The sequence below is a fragment of the Rutidosis leptorrhynchoides genome, chromosome 6 (genome assembly GCF_046630445.1).
Source record: "Rutidosis leptorrhynchoides isolate AG116_Rl617_1_P2 chromosome 6, CSIRO_AGI_Rlap_v1, whole genome shotgun sequence".
Lineage (NCBI taxonomy): Eukaryota > Viridiplantae > Streptophyta > Magnoliopsida > Asterales > Asteraceae > Rutidosis > Rutidosis leptorrhynchoides.
The window spans coordinates 364,178,352-364,200,722 of record NC_092338.1 but is presented as its reverse complement, the minus strand read 5'-3'; the positions used below and the strand labels follow the sequence as shown (position 1 = coordinate 364,200,722).

The 22,371-nt window shown below is 33.9% G+C and overlaps 1 protein-coding gene across 1 annotated transcript; it reads left to right on the top strand.

Moving 5' to 3' along the window:
• The first annotated feature begins 17,309 nt into the window (after positions 1-17,309).
• On the top strand, positions 17,310-18,400 carry LOC139854856 (uncharacterized). Its single transcript, XM_071844133.1, has 2 exons — positions 17,310-18,168; positions 18,258-18,400. Exons 1-2 carry the CDS (start codon positions 17,310-17,312, stop codon positions 18,398-18,400), a joined length of 1,002 nt encoding a protein of 333 aa, XP_071700234.1.
• Positions 18,401-22,371: the final 3,971 nt, after the last annotated feature.

Genomic DNA, 22,371 nt, shown 5'->3' with positions numbered 1-22,371 from the left:
GCGGCTGTACATAACACTTTCCACGTCTAAAATTTGAAGAAATGTTTTGCTAAAGAAGATCTCACTATTCCGTTGGACGATATCCAAATCAATGAAAAACTTCAATTCATTGAAGAACCCGTCGAAATAATGGATCGTGAGGTTAAGAGACTTAAACAAAACAAGATACCGATTGTTAAGGTTCGATGGAATGCTCGTAGAGGACTCGAGTTCACCTGGGAGCGTGAAGATCAGATGAAGAAGAAATACCCGCATTTATTTCCAGAAGATACGTCAACACCTCCAACTGCTTAAAATCTCGGGACGAAATTTATTTAACGGGTAGGTACTGTAGTGACCCGAACTTTTCCATGTTTATATATATATTAAATGAAATTGTTATTTGCATGATTAAGTGTTTCCAACATTTTAAGCAATCAAACTTGTTAAGACTTGATTAATTGAAATAGGTTTCATATAGACAATTGACCACCCAAGTTGACCGGTGATTCACGAACGTTAAAACTTGTAAAAACTATACGATGACATATATATGGTTATATATATAGTTAACGTGATTTTATTATAAGTATGTATCTCATTAGGTATTTTAACAATGAGTTATATACATAAAAATGAGACTATTAATTTAAGAAACTCGAAAACGATATATATAACGATTATCGTTATAACAACGTCTTACTAGCTACATATGAATCATATTAAGATATTGATACACTTGGTTAATTATGTTAAATGATAAGTAAATATATTATTAAGTGTATTAACAATGAAATACATATGTAAAAATAAGACTACTAACTTAATGATTTCGAAACGAGACATATATGTAACGATTATCGTTGTAACAACATTTAACTGTATATATATCATACTAAGATATATTATATATCATAATATCATGATAATATAACAATTTAACATCTCATTTGTTATAATAAACAATGGGTTAACAACATTTAACAAGATCGTTAACCTAAACGTTTCAAAACAACATTTACATGTAACGACTAACGATGACTTAACGACTCAGTTAAAATGTATATACATGTAGTGTTTTAATATGTATTCATACACTTTTGAAAGACTTCAAGACACTTATCAAAATACTTCTACTTAACAAAAATGCTTACAATTACATCCTCGTTCAGTTTCATCAACAATTCTACTCGTATGCACCCGTATTCGTACTCGTACAATACACAGCTTTTAGATGTATGTACTATTGGTATATACACTCCAATGATCAGCTCTTAGTAGCCCATGTGAGTCACCTAACACATGTGGGAACTATCATTTGGCAACTAGCATGAAATATCTCATAAAATTACAAAAATATGAGTAATCATTCATGACTTATTTACATGAAAACAAAATTACATATCCTTTATATCTAATCCATACACCAACGACCAAAAACACCTACAAATACTTTCATTCTTCAATTTTCTTCATCTAATTGATCTCTCTCAAGTTCTATCTTCAAGTTCTAAGTGTTCTTTATAAATTCCAAAAGTTCTAGTTTCATAAAATCAAGAATACTTCCAAGATTGCAAGTTTATTTCCAAGTTTTCTAAATCCATTCCAAGTAATCATCCAAGATCAAGAAACCTTTGTTACTTACAGTAGGTTATCTTTCTAATACAAGGTAATCATCATATTCAAACTTTAATTCAATTTCTATAACTATAACAATCGTATTTCGAGTGGAAATCTTACTTGAAATTGTTTTCGTGTCATGATTCTGCTTCAAGAACTTTCAAGCCATCCAAGGATCCTTTGAAGCTAGATCTATTTTTCTCATTTCCAGTAGGTTTATCCAAGGAACTTGAGGTAGTAATGATGTTCATAACATCATTCGATTCATACATATAAAGCTATCTTATTCGAAGGTTTAAACTTGTAATCACTAGAACATAGTTTAGTTAATTCTAAACTTGTTCGCAAATAAAAGTTAATCCTTCTAACTTGACTTTTTAAATCAACTAAACACATGTTCTATATCTATATGATATGCTAACTTAATGATTTAAAACCTGGAAAAACGAAAAACACCGTAAAACCGGATTTACGCCGTCGTAGTAACACCGCGGGCTGTTTTGGGTTAGTTAATTAAAAACTATGATAAACTTTTATTTAAAAGTTGTTATTCTGGGAAAATGATTTTTATTATGAACATGAAACTATATCCAAAAATTATGGTTAAACTCAAAGTGGAAGTATGTTTTCTAAAATGGTCATCTAGACGTCGTTCTTTCGACTGAAATGACTACATTTACAAAAACGACTTGTAACTTATTTTTCCGACTATAAACCTATACTTTTTCTGTTTAGATTCATAAAATAGAGTTCAATATGAAACCATAGCAATTTGATTCACTCAAAACGGATTTAAAATGAAGAAGTTATGGGTAAAACAAGATTAGATAATTTTTCTCATTTTAGCTACGTGAAAATTGGTAATAAATCTATTCCAACCATAACTTAATCAACTTGTATTGTATATTATGTAATCTTGAGATACCATAGACACGTATACAATGTTTTGACCTATCATTTCGACACATCTATATATATTTCGGAACAACCATAGACACTCTATATGTGAATGTTGGAGTTAGCTATACAGGGTTGAGGTTGATTCCAAAATATATATAGTTTGAGTTGTGATCAATACTGAGATACGTATACACTGGGTCATGGATTGATTCAAGATAATATTTATCGATTTATTTCTGTACATCTAACTGTGGACAACTAGTTGTAGGTTACTAACGAGGACAGCTGACTTAATAAACTTAAAACATCAAAATATATTAAAAGTGTTGTAAATATATTTTGAACATACTTTGATAAATATGTATATATTGTTATAGGTTCGTGAATCAACCAGTGGCCAAGTCTTACTTCCCGACGAAGTAAAAATATGTGAAAGTGAGTTATAGTCCCACTTTTAAAATCTAATATTTTTGGGATGAGAATACATGCAGGTTTTATAAATGATTTACAAAATAGACACAAGTACGTGAAACTACATTCTATGATTGAATTATCGAAATCGAATATGCCCCTTTTTATTAAGTCTGGTAATCTAAGAATTAGGGAACAAACACCCTAATTGACGCGAATCCTAAAGATAGATCTATTGGGCCTAACAAACCCCATCCAAAGTACCTGATGCTTTAGTACTTCGAAATTTATATCATATCCGAAGGGTGTCCCGGAATGATGGGGATATTCTTATATATATACATCTTGTTAATGTCGGTTACCAGGTGTTCACCATATGAATGATTTTTATCTCTATGTATGGGATGTGTATTGAAATATGAAATCTTGTGGTCTATTGTTACGATTTGATATATATAGGTTAAACCTATAACTCACCAACATTTTTGTTGACGTTTAAAGCATGTTTATTCTCAGGTGAATACTAAGAGCTTCCGCTGTTGCATACTAAAATAAGGACAAGATTTGGAGTCCATGTTTGTATGATATTGTGTTAAAACTGCATTCAAGAAACTGATTTCGATGTAACATATTTGTATTGTAAACCATTATGTAATGGTCGTGTGTAAACAGGATATTTTAGATTATCATTATTTGATAATCTACGTAAAGCTTTTTAAACCTTTATTTATGAAATAAAGGTTATGGTTTGTTTTAAAAATGAATGCAGTCTTTGAAAAATGTCTCATATAGAGGTCAAAACCTCGCAACGAAATCAATTAATATGGAACGTTTTTAATCAATAAGAACGGGACATTTCAATTTTAATGCCCGTCTTTTTATTTTAATAATATCCTTCGTATCTAGATTCGTATCCTCCGTTAGCTAACATTCTTAATATTTTTCTTTATTGGATTATAACGTATCCCGTACTCTCGTGTAATTCAAAATATTCGTTCGGCTAATTCCAGCACCTGACTACAAACTTGAGGGACTAGTTTTGCCATTTAACCAAAAAGATGACTAGTGGTTGACTAAGTCAACCACCTCCCACCATTTTCCACCATTCATCTCTTTCTCTTTTCTTTTTCCATTTTCTAAATACTTCCTCCAAAACTCTCTCAAACACCAAAACAAGAATTCATCATCTAAATTCGGATTTGGGAGCTAACATCAAAACAAATTACATATTTGGAATCCTCTCTTCATCCTCTACAACTTGATACCAATTTCATCTCATTTGGGTAACTTTCTAAAAATCACTAGATTTTGTGTTCTTGATGTTTTTGATTTATAAAGTTGTTAATTAGTGTCTATGGCTCAAGTCTAACATGAATATATGATTTATATGCTCGATTTGTTGTTTTGGAGTAACTAGCATGAACTTGAAAATGGGTATGCTTAATCTTTGATTTTGGATGAGTTAATGTTGTTAAATTATTTAAGTTCATGTTTTAATTGTGTTACTAGTAACACTATCTTCGTTTTGATGCGTAGGTTGATTAAGAAAACTTCAAATACATGATTAGTGATTTTGATGTTGTTGGTTAGGGTTTGATAGAATTTAATGTGAACATTTAATGCTTTGAATGACATGAAATGTTATTTGTAAGTGTTAGGTTGTATTGTATGCTTGATCACCTTCGAAACGGCATATCATTCATGTAAATTGGTTGCCGAATCATCAAATTTCAATTATGAACTTAAATGCATTTAATGAGGAGCTTTGAATGTGATTTTGGTTGTTGTAAAAGTGAATGTGATTTTGGTTGTTGTAAAAGTAAATGTGATTGTTGAAATGTGTTTAGTTGTTTTCCTTGTCAAAATACCTTTCTGATGATATAAGATACATGTTTTGGTTGTTTGCGGGTCATAAATGGTGATTGTTTGAAGTTAGGTTCGTGCATAAAACTTAAAAACTGTCAGATTTCTCTGCACAGGTAATAGCGCGGCGCGCCATATACCCGCGCGGCGCGCCAAAGTGGTCTGTCCAACTTTGTCAATTTTCGAATAATGTTTGCTATACTATGCACCTCCGATTCACATGTAACTTGTTCTAACATGCTCATATATGATTAAAAACCTCAGAAAAATAGTTCGGGACCCGACCCGAACGTGTTGACTTTTTCGTTGACTTTGACCGACCAAAGTTTGACTTTTTGTCAAACTTAACCAAATGATTATGCAACATTCCTAACTTGTTTCTATACTTGTATCATATATATATATATATATATATATATATATATATATATATATATATATATATATATATATATATATATATTGACAAATTGATTCACATGCTACATAATCGAGTCGTAACGAGCCATAGGACTAATTGAAATCTTTGACCGATCGTGATTACCGTTATTGATACAACCCTAATTGTTTAGGTCAACACTAGCGTTTATCTTTGCGCGCGTTTACTTGTTGAAGTACTTTATTACTCTTGCACTCGAGGTGAGATCATAGTCCCACTTTTACTCTTTTGAACTTATATTTGGGATGAGAAAACATAAACGTTTCTTCTTAACTAAGTGAACACAAGTACAGGAAAACAAACATTCTACATACGAGTTTAGAACAAAATCCTCAATTCGATTATCATTAGTTATACTTGCAGGGTGTAAGTGTAGGCGTGAACTTATGTTGTATGGCCATATGGGTTTGACAAACCCTCATCTTGGACGGTTCGCTACCGTCTGCGGATGAAATATATTTTCGAGAAACAGTGTTGTTCTTGCACTATTAATGGGGTATCAACGAACGGAATGTTAAGCCTTGATAATTGAGTGCTCGTGAATATTAACTTTTAGAATGTATTACTATTTTATCAATGTTGCAAATCTTGTGGTTCGACTTACTTTTACTCACTTACTTATTTAAACCTATGATTTCACCAACGTTTTTGTTGACAGATTTTCTATGTTTTTCTCAGGCCTTTGAACGATATGTGAAACATGCTCCCGCTCATTATTTGATACTTACATTGGATGTCGAGTATATGTGCATACATGGAGTATCTATTGACTTTATTTAAAACTGTGTCGCCTAGATTTCATTTGTACTTATAACTTTGTAACGAAACTTTTGGTTGAACAATTATTGTAAACTTGGGAACAATCTTTATTTAAGAAATGAAGGCGACATGTTTTGGTCAAACGTCATTTTAAAGACTTACGACCACGCAATGGGACCTAAGTAGTCGGCGCCGTCAATGACGATTTGGTCGGGTCGCTACAATTGGTGTCAACCCCGAGTCATAGGGTACATTAGTGAGTCTAGACTACAACCGGCATATAGACTTGAAGTAGGAATTACTTGACTACTTATGCATTTATACTCGAACCCTTCTATTCATATCTAACTCTTATTCCATCTTAATCTCACGTTGTTTAATTCGATTGACACGCCACCTTGACTTAGTGAAATAATGTCGAATGCACATATTAATTGGGGTAATATAATTGTCGGAATTATATTACGGTGACTCATATGAACGTTCCGACATTATGACATAAAGAATTTAAGGCGAGTCAAGGAAATTTTTTTATTTATCCTTATTCCATATCACGGTTAGTATTATTGAGAATACTAATCAACGATATTCTTGTGTTTTGAAGGAACAATGCCTCCTCACCGTGTACCACACCATGAAACACCCGAACAAGCTCTTCAACGAATGATAGCCACCGCCGTGGACGAGGCCATAGCCGATCACTCATCCAACAACAATAACAATAACAACAACCACAACAACAACAACAACAACAACAACAACAACAATGGAGCCGGTAATTCAAACGAGGGATGCTCCTATAAAACTTTCATGGGGTGCAAACCTCACACTTTCGATGGAACCGGGGGACCGGTTGTGCTTACCCGATGGTTTGAGTAAACGGAAGCTGTCTTTAGCATAAGCGGTTGTCGGGTCCAAGACAAGGTCAAGTACTTCACTCACACTTTCGCCGGTGTCGCGCTCACTTGGTGGAACACCTATGTACAATCGGTGGGTACCGATGAAGCCCACACCCTCTCTTGGGTCGATTTAAGGGAAAAGATGATCATCGAATATTTTCCCCGTGAAGAAACCCGAAGGATCGAACAAGAGATAAGAACTTTAAAAGCGGTCAGAAACGATCTCAAGGCCTATAATCAACGATTTTCCGAACTAGCCTTGATGTGCCCAAACCTTGTGAACCCCGAGTCTCTAAGGGTTGAACTTTACATGGATGGTCTTCCAAAGAGCATCAAACACGGGGTAATGTCATCCAAACCCGCTAATCATCAAGAAGCTTTGAAGATGGCCTGCAAATTGATAGAAACGGTGGACGAAATTGTAGTGCCGGCACCTAAAGCCGAGGATAAGTCGGGTAGCAACAAAAGAAAGTGGGAAGCTCCCCAATCAAGCAACAACAACTTTGCCAAGAAGCCTTTCACCTCCGACGGCAAGAAGGGTTATGCCGGAAACCTACCTCTTTGCAACAAATGCAACAAGCATCACTTTGGTGAATGTGGCAAGCTAATTTACCATCGGTGCCAAGGAATTGGTCATAAGGCCAACGATTGTAAAAGTGCCGCCCCCGTCGCTCGAAAGGGACCCAATCTACCAAAGACGGTCACTTGTTACGAATGTGGCCAAACGGGTCATTTTAGAAATGCATGCCCAAAGAAGAAAGATAACCCCAATACGCGTGGCCGTGCTTTCAACATTAACACCGAGGAAGCCTGAAATGACAATGAACTAGTCACGGGTACGTTTCTTCTCAACAATTCTTATGTCTCTTGCTTATTCGATTCGGGTGCTGATAAGAGTTTTGTATCCAAGACTTTGACTCATTCTTTTAGCACTCTACCACTCCCACTAGATACTACTTATACCATTGAAGTGGCCAACGGGAAACTATTGAGTGCCGACAAATTTTACCGGGGGTGTACGTTAAACTTAATGGGTAAAGAGTTTGAAATTGACTTGATACCTATAGAACTAGGGAGCTTTAATGTAATCATTGGTATCGATTGGTTAGCCAAAATGAAATCTCACATTCTTTATGATCTTAAAGTGATTCAAATTCCTATCGAGAATGGTGAACCCTTGATTGTCTATGGCGATAAGAGTTGCACCGGACTCAACCTCATCTCATGCCTTAAAGTTGAAAAATACCTTCATAAAGGTTATCTCGAGATTCTAGCCCATGTTAAGAAAGTCAAGATCGATGAGAAGCATATCGATGATGTGCTAATTGTTAGTGACTTTTCCGATGTATTTCCCGACAAATTGCCAGGTCTTCCACCTTATCGACCGGTAGAATTCCAAATCGATCTTATTCCGGGAGCCGCACCCGTAGCACGTGCACCGTATAGACTTACTCCATCCGAAATGCAAGAATTGGAAGGTTAAATCGAAGAACTACTTGACCGTGATTTTATCCAACCAAGCCATTCACCATAGGGCGCTCCGATTTTATTCGTTAAGAAGAAAGATGGATCCCTACAAATGTGCATTGATTATCGTAAACTAAACAAATTGACGGTTAAGAACCGATATCCTCTTCCGCTCATCGATGGCCTCTTTGATCAACTAAAAGGGTCTTGTGTATATTCGAAAATCGATCTCCGTTCGGGTTATCATCAACTAAGGGTTAAGGGGGAAGATGTCTCTAAGACCGCTTTCCAGACTCGTTATGGTAGTTATGAATTTTTTGTAATGCCATTTGGTCTCACTAACGCATCGGAGGTGTTCATGGATCTCATGAACCGCGTGTTCAAACCATACCTCGACAAATTCCTTATTGTTTTCATCGATGATATTTTGGTCTATTCTAAAAGCGAAGAAGAACAAGAAGGACATCTCTGACTTGTGCTTGAACTCTTGAGACAAGAACGACTCTATGCCAAATTCTCCAAGTGTGAATTTTGGTTGAAGGAAGTTCAATTTCTTGGTCATGTTGTAAGTGATCAAGGTATTAAGGTCGATCCATCAAAAATCGAAGCCATTAGTGAATGGGAGACTCCTACTACTCCTACTCACATTCGTCAATTTTTGGGTCTCGTCGGATACTATCGTAGATTCATCAAAGATTTCTCTTTGTTTGCTCGTCCTCTAACCGCGTTAACTCACAAGGGAAAGAAATTCATTTGGGCAACCGAACAAGAATCCGCATTTCAAAGCCTGAAGACAAAGCTAACCACCTCTCCTATCTTGTCTCTTCCCGAAGGCAATGATGATTTTGTTGTATATTGCGATGCCTTGAAACATGGTTTTGGGTGTGTATTGATGCAACGAAAGAAAGTCATTGCTTATGCCTCTCGACAATTGAAAATTCATGAACGGAACTATACAACACATGATCTCAAACTCGGAGCCGTTGTCTTTGCACTTAAAATGTGGAGACACTATCTTTATGGAACCAAGAGTACTATCTTCACCAATCACAAAAGCCTCCAACACATCTTCGACCAAAAGCAACTAAACATGAGACAACGCCGGTGGATTGAAACTTTAAACGATTATGATTGTGAGCTTCGTTACCATCCCGGGAAGGCAAACGTAGTAGCCGATGCCTTAAGTCGAAAGGAAAGAGCGGTGCCTCTTAGTGTCCGAGCTTTAAACATCACCATTCACACCAACCTCAATAGTCAAATTCGTGTAGCCCAAGACCAGGCTCTCAAGGATGAAAACATCTCACTCGAACGCTTGAACGTCCTCACCTCTCGATTCAAAGTTAAGGAGACCGGACTTCGATATTTTGCCGGAAGAATTTGGGTGCCTAATTATGGGGACTTGTGATTCCTTATTCTAGACGAAGCCCATAAGTCAAGGTATTCGATTCACCCCGGTGCCAATAAGATGTACCACGACCTTAAGGAACTATATTCGTTCGTAACATTAAAAGGGACGTCGCTACTTATGTTGGAAAATGCCTAACTTGCTCCAAAGTCAAAGTCGAACACCAAAGACCTTCCGGACTACTTCAACAACCCGAAATCCCGCAATGGAAGTGGAAAAGAATAACGATGGACTTTATCACCAACCTACCGAGAAAGGCGAGCGGTTATGATACCATTTGGGTTATTATTGACAGTCTCACCAAAGCCGCCCACTTCCTAGCCATGAAGGAAACCGACAAAATGGAAAAACTTGCACAACTTTACATTAAAGAGATCGTAGCCCGTCACGGTGTACCCTTATCGATTATTTCGGACCGAGATGGCCGTTTTGTTTCAAGATTTTGGCGTACTTTACAAGAAGTGTTGGGAACGCGTTTAGACATGAGCACCGCATATCATCCACAAACCGACAGACAAAGCGAATGCACAATTTAAACCTTGGAAGACATGCTATGAGCTTGTGTTATCGATTTTGGAAAAGCTTGGGACAAGCACTTGCCTCTCGCCGAATTCTCTTACAATAATAGTTACCACGCGAGTATCAACGTCGCACCTTTCGAAGCTTTGTATGGCCGAAAATGTCGTTCTACTCTTTGTTGGGCCGAAGTAGGCGACACACAAATCACCGGACCCGAAAACTCATTCATGAAACAACCGAGAAGATCGTTCAAATCCGAGAAAGGCTTAGGACGGCCCGAAGTCATCAAAAGAGTTATACCGACAAAAGACGCAACGACCTCGAATTTCAAGTCGGCGACCGCGTAATGTTAAAATTCGCACCTTGGAAAGGTGTAATCCATTTCGGGAAACACTGGAAACTAAATCCGCGGTACATTGGTCCTTTCGAAATCTTGGAGCGTGTTGGAACCGTTGCTTATCGTTTAGATCTTCCGCCTCAACCGAGCACCGTTCATCCTACTTTCCATGTATCAAATTTGAAGAAGTGTTTTGCTGAACCCGAACTCGTCATCCCTCTCGAGGAGCTTACTATTGATGACAAACTTCATTTTATGGAGGAACCTGTTGAAATTGTGGACCACTCCGTCAAAACGCTAAAACAAAGCCGAATTTCAATTATCAAGGTCCGTTGGAACGCCAAAAGGGGACCCGAGTTTACTTGGGAAAGACAAGATCAAATGCAAAGGAAGTACCCTCACTTATTCGTGAATGCGGAAACGCAAGATCTCGAGGAAGAAACAATGACTACTACGCCTACTTAAATTTCGGGACGAAATTTCTTTTAAGGAGTAGGTAATGTAACATCCCGCCTTTTTCTGTCTACCTTCCGTTTAATTATTTTAAAGTCCGTTATATAATTATAACATCTTCCGTTAATACGCATTTCTTTAAAATATCTCGTTTAGTAATTCACGCACTCGCTTTTAAACTCGAGGGACTAATGTTGTCAAGTGGGCAAAGTGGTGACTAGTGATCTAGTCAAACCCACCTCCCACCATTCATTCACCTCCCATCTTCATCTTAATACTTCCACTTTTCTCTCAAACCCCAACTACAAAGATTCATCATCCATTTTCGATCTAGCAAGCCAACATAAAAAAAAATTACATATTTGGAAACCTTGCATCTTCCTCTTCAATTCCATACCGATTTCATCTAGTTTGGGTAACTTTCTAAAATCACTAAATTCTTTTATCTTGATGTTTTTAACTTATAAAAGTGTTAATTAGTGTCTATGGCTCAAGTCTAATATGAACATATGATATATATGCTTGTTCTTGTCATTTTGATGTAACTAGCTTAAACTTGAAATGAGTGTGTTTGATTTTGAGATTTGGTTGCTTAAATGTTGTTAGATGTTAAAAGTGCATGTATTAAATGTGTTCCTAGTATCACTAGCTTCAATTTGGTATGTAGGTTGGCATGGATTAGCTTCATAAACATAATTGTTAAATTTGTGATTTTGAGTTAGGGTTTGATAGAAGTAAAAATTTGTGATTTTGAGTTAGTGTTTAGTGGTATTATATGCATAATTACCTACAAAATGGTGTATTATATATATGCATTTAATTCCCGAATCATAAATGTGTATTTATGAACTTGAAGTATTAATAATGAGCATTAATTGAGCATTCAATTTGGAAATTCGATTATTTCAATGATGTTTTTAATTGATAAAACGTGTGTAGTTGTGTTCCTCGTTAAATTACCTTTCCAACGATGTATGACATGCATTTTGAATGTTTTCGGTTCATGAGTTATGATAAATTGAGTTTTGGTTCGAAACTTAACAAAATACTGCAACCAGCACTTTTTCCAGGAACGCGCGCCATGCATCCTTTCGCGCGCCGCGCACATGGTGAAGTGAAAGTGCTTAACCCCTGGATTGGTATTTGATCTGGTTCCACGTTGACTCTTGCGCGCATCGCGCATTCCCTAGGCCAATTTTACTTGTGCTTTATTGTTCACAAAATCTTTCCCGCTTAACCGCAACTTCGATTAACATGAAATTTGATTAACATGCTCATATATGATTCCTCATCATGGGAAAATTTTCGAATACCCGACCCGACCCCGTTGACTTTGACTTTGACCAAGTTTGACTTTTTGAAACGACTCATCCATATTACTATAAATGTGGTACGTTATTCATTGGTCCCATAGCGAGGTATTTGACCTCTATATGATGCGTTTTAGAAAATATTGCATTCGTTTCATAAAAAGCACACTATTATTATGCATAATGCTTGTTTTAAACAATTGGGCGATTATTTAAGGAATAATCCCCATAATACATCGATTTTCAAATACTACACACGTGACATAACAGTCAAAATAATACATGACAAAGGTTTTATTGAATGCAACACTTTATTTAATTAAAAGCATGAGACTCCATGCACAGCTTGCTCAGATAATGCAACAGCGGAAGACTTTCTTAAGGACCTGAGAATAAACATGCTTAAACAGTCAACACAAAGGTTGGTGAGATATATAGGTTTAACATCGATATAAATATAGACCACAAGATTTCATAGTTATAAATATATATACACTCGCAAGTGTATAAAAGTATTCTATAAGTTGTTGAGCGCTTCGGTAACCATACTTAACCATTAATGTAGCATATTCCCTTTTATTATGAAATCTCCCTACACTGTACCAAGTGTAGTAAAAACAAAGTACTATGTAACCGTTTACGATACTAGAGCGACTAGCCTGGTTGGGGTTGTCAAACCCGATAGATCTATCAATAGGATTCACGCTTACATGTTCTTACAACATGTAAATATTAGTTATCAAGCTATTAGGAAAGATATGCAAGGTGGTATACCTCAACGTAGAATATATTTTAAGTACTTGTGTCCATGGCGTAAATATAAAATTCATGTATTCTCATCCCAAAATATTTTTAGAGTTTAAAAATGGGACTATATACTCACTGTAGTAAAAGTATATTCATAATAAGTTTTCAGCTTATTAAAAATATGGCCGTCGTCCTTGGATTCACGAACCTATAACAATAATAATGATTCAGATAATAATACGACATGTGAATAAAATAAAACAAGTTCATAGAACACTTATATATTAATTTTTCTACATTTTTATGTTAGTAGTCCTTTGTTAGTAGTCCAAAATAGTCCGAAATGTCCAATAGTCCAATAATCGGTATATATATAATCTTAGAATTACCCCATGACGTATTGTATACGTATTGTCTTTACATCAATCTAGAGACGTATTGTATACGTATTGTCTTAGAATTTATCAAAACGTATTGTATACTTATTGTCTTAGAATTTATCAAAACGTATTGTATACTTATTGTCATGAAATGTACCAAGATTATTATATATATACACAATCTCGGAATTAACTAAGATTATAATATTTTGTTATACTAATGATAACATGTCCAAATATATATAGGATATAGGAAAATTTAGCAAGAATATGGTTAATATAGTTTTTACAATATAAATTTCGTCCATACAACGTTAATTTTAGCAGATTTTGTTTTGCTCGCCAAATATTCATTACAACTCCGTTTAAAGTGAATAAAATTGTTATGGATTCCTTAAGAAGTTAATTTTTCAAAAACAATTCGAAAAGTTCAGCTCATGTATTAATATTCAGAGTTTTACCCTCTTTTTGTGCCGGTGGACAGATTTGGAAGAATCCCGGCACCCACCCAATATATGATTTTTGATAAAATACTTCCACTTTGTCTAAAATCATGAAAAAATATTGGTAGTCTTATTTACATATATTAACATATTTCCAAAGTCTTAGCCACGAACTCAAAGTCTAAGATAGGTTTTTAATTCCCAACCCAAAACAGCCTGCTTTTTGCCGAATGGAGATTAAATGACATATGTTAAGTTTCAAGGTGTTCTTCATATGTACAAGTTATAAGTTCTTATATTAACTTAATATAACATCATAATACATATAAATAAGTGTTATTAGATTTAAGTTAGAAAGATTAGATTAGTTCTTCAAACAAGTTTAGAATCAACTGAACTATGTTCTAGTTTATAAACTCTTATATAGATAGCTATAAACATATGAATTGAACAAGAGTTGAAGTAGAGTTTTTACCTTAAGTTTAGAATGTAAAGTTTCTGGAAAGAAGTAGTAGAACAAAACTTGAGAGAGTTCTTGCAAGTGTGTGTGAAAATTGGATGTAAAATTTGGAAAATGAATGTGTAAAAATGAGTTAGAAATTGTACTTATTTATAGGCTTGAAAATTTGGTTTTTAGTAAAAATATCTAAGATAAGTTAAAATGTAATATGTCATGGATGACATATTAAATTGATTAGGTCATGGATGACATATTACACAAATAATTGCAGATTTCTATTGGTATATACCAATAGTAAATACTTCTAGAAGCTGTGTATATTACGGGTAAAAATACTGTATAAATGCGAGTAGAATTCTTGAGGAAATTGAACGGAAATACGAGTATAGCTATCCTTTGACCAAGTTTGACTTTTAGTCAAACATAACCAAATATTTATGCAATCATTCTAACTTGCTCTTATGCTTGTATCTTGTATGAAACTTGGCAATTTGTTTCACATGCTATATAATCGAGTCGTAACGAGCCATAGGACTAATCGAACATCTTTGACCAACCGTGTTTACCATTATTGATACAACCTACTTGTTTAGGTCAAGACTAGCAATTGTCCTTGCACACGTTTACTTGTGAATTACTTTATTACTCGTGCACTCAAGGTGAGATCATAGTCCCACCTTTACTCTTTTAAACTTACATTTGAGATGAGAAAACATAAACGTTTCATTTTACAAAGTGAACACAAGTACGAAAACAAACATTCTACATACGAGTTAGAACAAAATCCTCAATTCGATTATCATTAGTTACACTTGCCGGGTGTAAGCGAGAACTTATGTTGTATGGCCATATGGGTTTGACAAACCCTCATTCGGACGGTTCGCTACCGTTATTCGGATGAAATATATTTTCGAGAAACAGTGTATGTTCTAACACTATTGTGATGGGGTTCTATGGATGGAAAGTTAAGCCTTGATAATTGGGTGCTCGTGATAACAAATTTTAGAATGGTTTACTATTATTTCAATGATATAAATCTTATGGTTCATTTGTACTTACTTACTTACTTACTTAAATTTATGATTTCACCAACGTTTTCGTTGACAGATTTCTATGTTTTTCTTAGGTCCTTGAACGTTTTGTGATACATGCTTCCGCTCATTATTTTGATAGTTCATTGGATGTCGAGTATTTACGCATACATGGAGCGTCTTTTGGCTACTTTTAAATTGTGTCGCATAGGTTTCATTTGTACTTATAACGTGGTAACGTAACTTGTGGTTGAACTATTCATGTAAACTTTGAAACAATCTTTACATTTGAAATGGATGCGACATATTTTGGGTCAAACGTCTGTTTTAAAGACTTATGACCACGTAACGGGACCTAAGTAGACGGCGCCGTCAATGTCGATTTTGTCGGGTCGCTACAGATACTCCAAACTCGGTGGAGTGTCCGGATACAACACTAGTACTTCGATAAGCCGCACCTTGTAAACTCTTACATCCCTTTGAAGACTTCACAAACACCTATAGCTCTTACCACAAGATCCTAATGAACTTATCCTAGTGAAAACACAACTATCCTCTAGATCCCTTTAAGAAGATAGTTTACAAGTAAACTTACAACTTTAAGCTTACAAGTACTCTTGCTAGAATCACTCTAAAAGATTACAAATTAAGTATAACAATGATATCATTAAGTATGAAAAAATATGAGTGCGAGAGGTGAGTCTTCAAATGCTTCAAGGCTTGGCTTTTATAGGAAAGAGAAATCTGCCTGGAAGACATACGGCTCACTGCACGGTCGATCGTGGTTCGACCGTGTACATCTGATATCTGATTCTTATGGCCGTTTTTGTCCTTTGAAAATTGTCATTTTCCCTTGTTGAATAGCTGCAACTAAAGGCCAATTACTTCTGAAATTATCCTCATTACTCTTTATGTTTTGGACATAAGCTTGGAGGTTGACATGTCCTCTAAAGAAGAAAGTCTTCAATCTTTGATCATTTGTCATTGATTACCAAAAGAGGTAATTGCAGATTTTTGTCTCTTGACAAACCATTATCTTCCAAAATCTTCATCAACCTTTCTTAATCACTTGTCATTTAGCTTATGGGATTTTCTTTCCTTTTAGAACATTGTTACAACTTAAATGAACTAGTTTGAGTCTAGTTTGAACATAATGATTCTTGTTACATCTTGACTAGACTTGAGCTAATTACAATTTCATACAAATAATGATACATAAAATCAATGAGAGAGCAACTCTTTAATTGGGACTTTAACGACCATTATTAATATGTTTAAATGACACTATGATAAAGATATATGATACTTGAGTGTTTCAGCCTAAATCAAGCTTAAAGTGTCATTAGGTGTGATTAGTAAAAATTAACATCTTTTGGTTCAAAACTCTTTTGAGATCAAAAAGGACAACTATTATAAGTATGTTAAAAAAGGTTTTGTAAATTATAGATGCTGGGAACTAGTCAAACATTATTTGGTCAAGATTGGTAACATAGAAAACTGCGGTCGGGCTGCGGTCATCCGTGAGGTCAGCCGTGGGTTTGCAGTTTTAGAAAAGCTTGAACTCGTTGGTGCAGGACACACACGGATGATGTCACGGTCGACCGTGGTGCAGCCGTGTATCATTTTTCCAAAGATGATTTCTTAAGTATTGGTCTTTTGCTAGAGATAGTTTAGGCTCATGAACTCATGTCGTCCTACATATGATTTAACTACTTAGTTCTTGTGTGTCATCATCAAAACAAAGTAATTAACTTTTGAATATTATGCTTTAAATCTTAACCAACAGTTACTTTGATTAATTTATGTTATTAGGGTTTGGTACATGCTGTAGAGAATTTGTTTCCATGTGCTGAGCACAGACACTGTTTAAGGCATATTCATGGTAATATGAAAGGCCAATTTAGAGGAGTGGCATATAAAAATTACTTGTGGAGGTGTGCCACTGTGACAACTGTACCTGAGTTTGAACATGCAATGAACCGGTTAAAAGAATTTGATAATGCTGCTTATGTTTCGTTAAGTGATATCCCTCCTCATCAATGGGCAAGGAGTCACTTTACTGGTAGGGCTGTTTCTGATGTTTTACTTAGCAACATATGTGATGTTTTTAATAGATGGCTTGTTTATGATGTTTTACTTAGCAACATGTGTGATGTTTTTAATAGATGGCTTGTTGATGCAAGAGACAAACCCATTATCACAGCTTTAGAGTATATTAGGGAGTATTGTATGAAGACGATTGTGAATGTTATCAAGAAAAAGTCAAAGTGTGATGGCCCTTTAAGTATTGGAGCTACTAAAGTTTTTGAAAAAATCAAATCTGAAGCTAACAAATGCAATGTTTTATGGGGAGGAAACCAAAAATATCAAGTTACTGGAACAGCTATCAGTGAACAACCACAAGAGCAGTTTGTTGTTGATATGGAGACCAGAAATTGTGCCTATAGAAAGTGGGAGTTAACTGGCATACCATGCAAATATGCAGTTGCAGTTAACTGGAATATGGTTGAAAATGGTTTTGAAGTTGGTGATCCAGAAACTTGGGTTCATTCTGTGTATAAGTTAACTACTTGGAACAACACCTATCAGTTTACAATTGAGCCTTTGAATGGCAGGCATATATGGCCAAAAGCTGGTGATTTGTACACACTTGTGGCACCAAAAAAGGTTTCCACTCCTGGAAGACCTAAGAAAAAAGGAGATTGTCTGCAAATGAGGTTGATGAGATTGGTAATGGAGAAAAATTGTCAACACAAGGTATGCTTACTTAACTTTTACAATTTATTCCTATTTAGTTTAAGTTTCTTAGCATGGTTGTTTCTATGTAACTGTCAGGTAAGTTGAAGAAGTGTGGATCATGTGGAGAGTATGGACATAACAAGAGAGGCTGTAAAGAAAAAGGGGAGTCATCTACTAGTGGTGGTGGAAGTGTGAAGCAGAAGGGAAAGTTTGCAGCAGTTGAGAAGAAAAAGAAATAGCAAATTATGTTGGATATTTAGTGTTTAAATTTGTTATGGTTGTGTACCTGAACAATTCTACTTTCCATTTGGTACTTGTGTTATTGTCTTTTGGTACTTGTGTTACTGTCTTTTGGAAACAGTTTATGTAATGGTAGTAAACTAATTGTCTTATGTTGACTATGCAATGGTAGTTTTAATTTGACATTTCAAGTTGTGTTCCATTGTTATTTGATATTATATGTTCAAAGCAGGTCAATGCAAATTGCAATTGCATTACTTCAACAACCATTCACTGATTACATCAACAATTGTACACATTTACATTCTACCAACACTGATTAATCAAATAACCATTCATTTCATTCATTTCATTAACCATTCACTGATTACATTTACATAAAACCAAAACAAGTTCACAAACAAAAAACATACCAAACACAAACTAAAACAAAAGCTTCCAAAAGACTACATTGTGACGACCCGGAAATTTTCGACCAAATTTAAACTTAATCTTTATATGATTTCGACACGATAAGCAAAGTCTGTAATGTTGAGTCTCAAAAATTTCTGAACTGTTTCATATATTCAATTGACCTTCGACCATTCCCGACGATTCACGAACAACTATTTGTGAGTAGATATGTATATAAATATAAATAAATATATGTACATAATAAATGTTATTAATCGTTGTATGAAATTATTATTATAAATAAATATGTAAAATAATATACAACTTAATTGTTAGAAATAATTAAGAAAAATGATGAAATTAATAATAAAACTTATTCTTAAAATAAATCTATATATATATATATATATATATATATATATATATATATATATATATATATATTTGGTTTTGAATTCATTTAGTAAACGATAGTAGCACTCGCTCATCATTCAATGGATATTACATAAGTTAAATTCAAACTATTATTATAAACGGTTAGCCGAAACTGAGTTTTATAAATTTTAGGCTTATTAATATATATTTGGAAGTTGTTTGTCAAATTTTAAAATTTTTTTAGATTTTACTTGGGGGATGGGGGTGAATAATTAATGTAATTTTTATTTAATAATTAATGATTGAATTTTATACCATAATGACCAAAATAAATAAATATAGTTAATTTAAAAATATAGGATTTTTCTGAACACTTTTATCCGCCACTGCTTTCGCACGATACACAGTCAATGAGAACTGTCGGTACTAATAAACAAAATTCAATGGCTGCTTATCTATTCATTCACTAATTCCTTTTTCAAATTAGATCACGAATGATTAAGAGTCATTATTACATTATTGTTATTATATATTAAATTAACCTTATAGTATACATATATATCTATATATAGGCACTTACATATACCCACATAGAGATATGAAGATTAACATTTTCCTTTCTCTACTACTTGTCTATGTCAACCGAAGCCACATCACCTTCAACCCTTGTTAACCGCCACTAATCACCACCGGCTACCACCGAGACAATCACCATATCACCATCATCATGTTTATTTTTCTGTTTCCCATTTTGGTTCAAAAACTCACAAACCACCATGAACCCGTCGCTTCTTATACCTCTGCTACTTCATGTCTTACAGTCCAGTCTAACACCATCGACCACCATGAAAACCACTGTTGATTCATCACACCCACAACCACCTTTGATCACCGCCACCCTTTATCTCTCTCCCTCTCATATTTTCTCTCTCTCCAAATCCTTGTAACCAAGAACCATGTACAACCACCATTGTAAACCACCACACCACCATAAGTTACATTATATCGCTATTGTTGATGCTATATTTTTCTATTTTGGATGAGTAAAATGCAGACCCATTTATCTCCCTCACTTTCCTTTAAGAAAACCCATTTGTAGTTTCATTAATGTTCGCTGTTACAACCAATTATTCCTTAGGAAGTTATTGTCTTGTTTTAATCAAGTATGGTTAAGAACCATACCCACCTGTCAAGTTACAACCGCTAAATTTCTGTTTCTGCTTCGTTATATATATTTTTTAAATAATGAAGATGATAGAGGAATGATGATAAATGATGATGATGAACAACATTTTTTTTTCAATCAAACCCATCTGTAAATTTTATGTTTTTGTTCCAATCACCAACAATCGAACCATCTTTCTGATATTCCTATTTCTGTTTCCCCTTCGAGTAAACGAAAACCCAATAGAAACGAAACCCACTCGTGTAACTCTTGATAACCTGCTGCCGAGAAGAACCACCATTTATTTTCTTCTTTTCTCTGTTGTTATTACTACTGTGTTACGCTGATATATACCTGTTTAATTCGTGCACCAAAACCAACTTCAAATCGCGAACCTTCGATCAAGAACTCAGGTCTACTGTTTAATGTTGCTTGTAAACGGCTTCTGTAAAGGAATAAATAATGTCCAGAACCCTTTTAGTGATTAAAGATACTTGGGCCGTGATTTCATGTTTCACTTTGGGCCGAAACTGTAATCTTCTGTTGGGCCGAAACTATAATTTCTGTTGGGTCGAAACTTCTATGATCTGTTGGGCCATGGTCTATTGATTATTTTTTGGTTAGGCTGAGCAGTTTTTGGATTAAGTAAATTAAGTTCGTATTAAATATTAGAAAAACAAAAATGGAGGAGCGGTGTGGGGTATTTCCAGATTAGCGAGAGGTCTCGGGTTCGAGCCTGGGCAGTGGCGTTTAATTTTTAAGGCTCCTTTCTTCAAAGGTTGTACCCTATTATTATCATTTTTTTTACATTATTATTATTATTATTATTATTATTATTATTATTATTATTATTATTATTATTATTATTATTATTATTATTATTATTATTATTATTATTATTATTATTATTATTATTATTATTATTATCATTTTGGTTATTATTAAGTAATATCATTAAGTATTATTAGTACTACTACTACTACTACTACTACTACTATTATTATTATTATTATTATTATTATTATTATTATTATTATTATTATTATTATTATTATTATTATTATTATTAACATAAGTATTATTATTAATATTATCATTATTATTATTAATATGATTATCATTATTGTTATTATTAAAAATTATTATCATTTTACTAAAAGTATCATTATGTTATCAATAAAACTATCAGTATTATTAATATTAGTATTATGAATAATATTATCATTAACATTATTATGATTATGAAAATAAAAGTTTTAATGATGTTGTTAAGGTTATAAATATAAAGATTATAAATATGAATATAAATGTTATTATGATAATTTTAAAACAAGATTAAAATGGAATATCATTATTGTTATTATTATTATCACTGTTATTATTACAAATAATATTTTATATAAAAATACATTACAATCATATTGATATTACATATACTATGTTTTATCAATAAAAGCTATTACTTATACTATAATAAAATTTAATATGATAAGTATATATATATATAATTTATGAGTTAAATATATTAAATTTATCTATATAACATATAATACAACAAGTATGTTATTAATAATAATATATATAAACTTGTTTGATTACAATTATGTGTGTTAATATATACATATATATAAATGATATAGGTTCGTGAATCCGAGGCCAACCCTGCATTGTTCAATATAGTCATATGTATTTTTACTACAAAATACATTAGGTGAGTTCATTTGATTCTCTTTTACTCTTTACATTTTTGGGACTGAGAATACATGCGCTACTTTTACAACTGCTTTATTAAATGCTTTTGAAATACATTTTGAACTGCGAATACATGAAATGCTTTTATAAATGTTTGACGAGATAGACACAAGCAAAACATTCCTCGAATGAATTATGTGGACGTGATAATTGCCACCATTGAATTATGTGGACGTGATAATTGCCACAATTGATATGAATATTTTTTCCCTGATTATTATTGCTTGGTAACCTAAGAATTAGGGAACATCACTAATTTTGAGAATTAGTGCACGCCTAATTGAC

Coding starts and splice junctions, on each gene's coding strand:
- LOC139854856 (XM_071844133.1), top strand. CDS start 17,310: ATGAAAGGCCAATTTAGAGGAGTGGCATATAAAAATTACTTGTGGAGG. Junction 18,169..18,257: donor ATTGGTAATGGAGAAAAATT/GTCAACACAAGG, acceptor TGTAACTGTCAG/GTAAGTTGAAGAAGTGTGGA.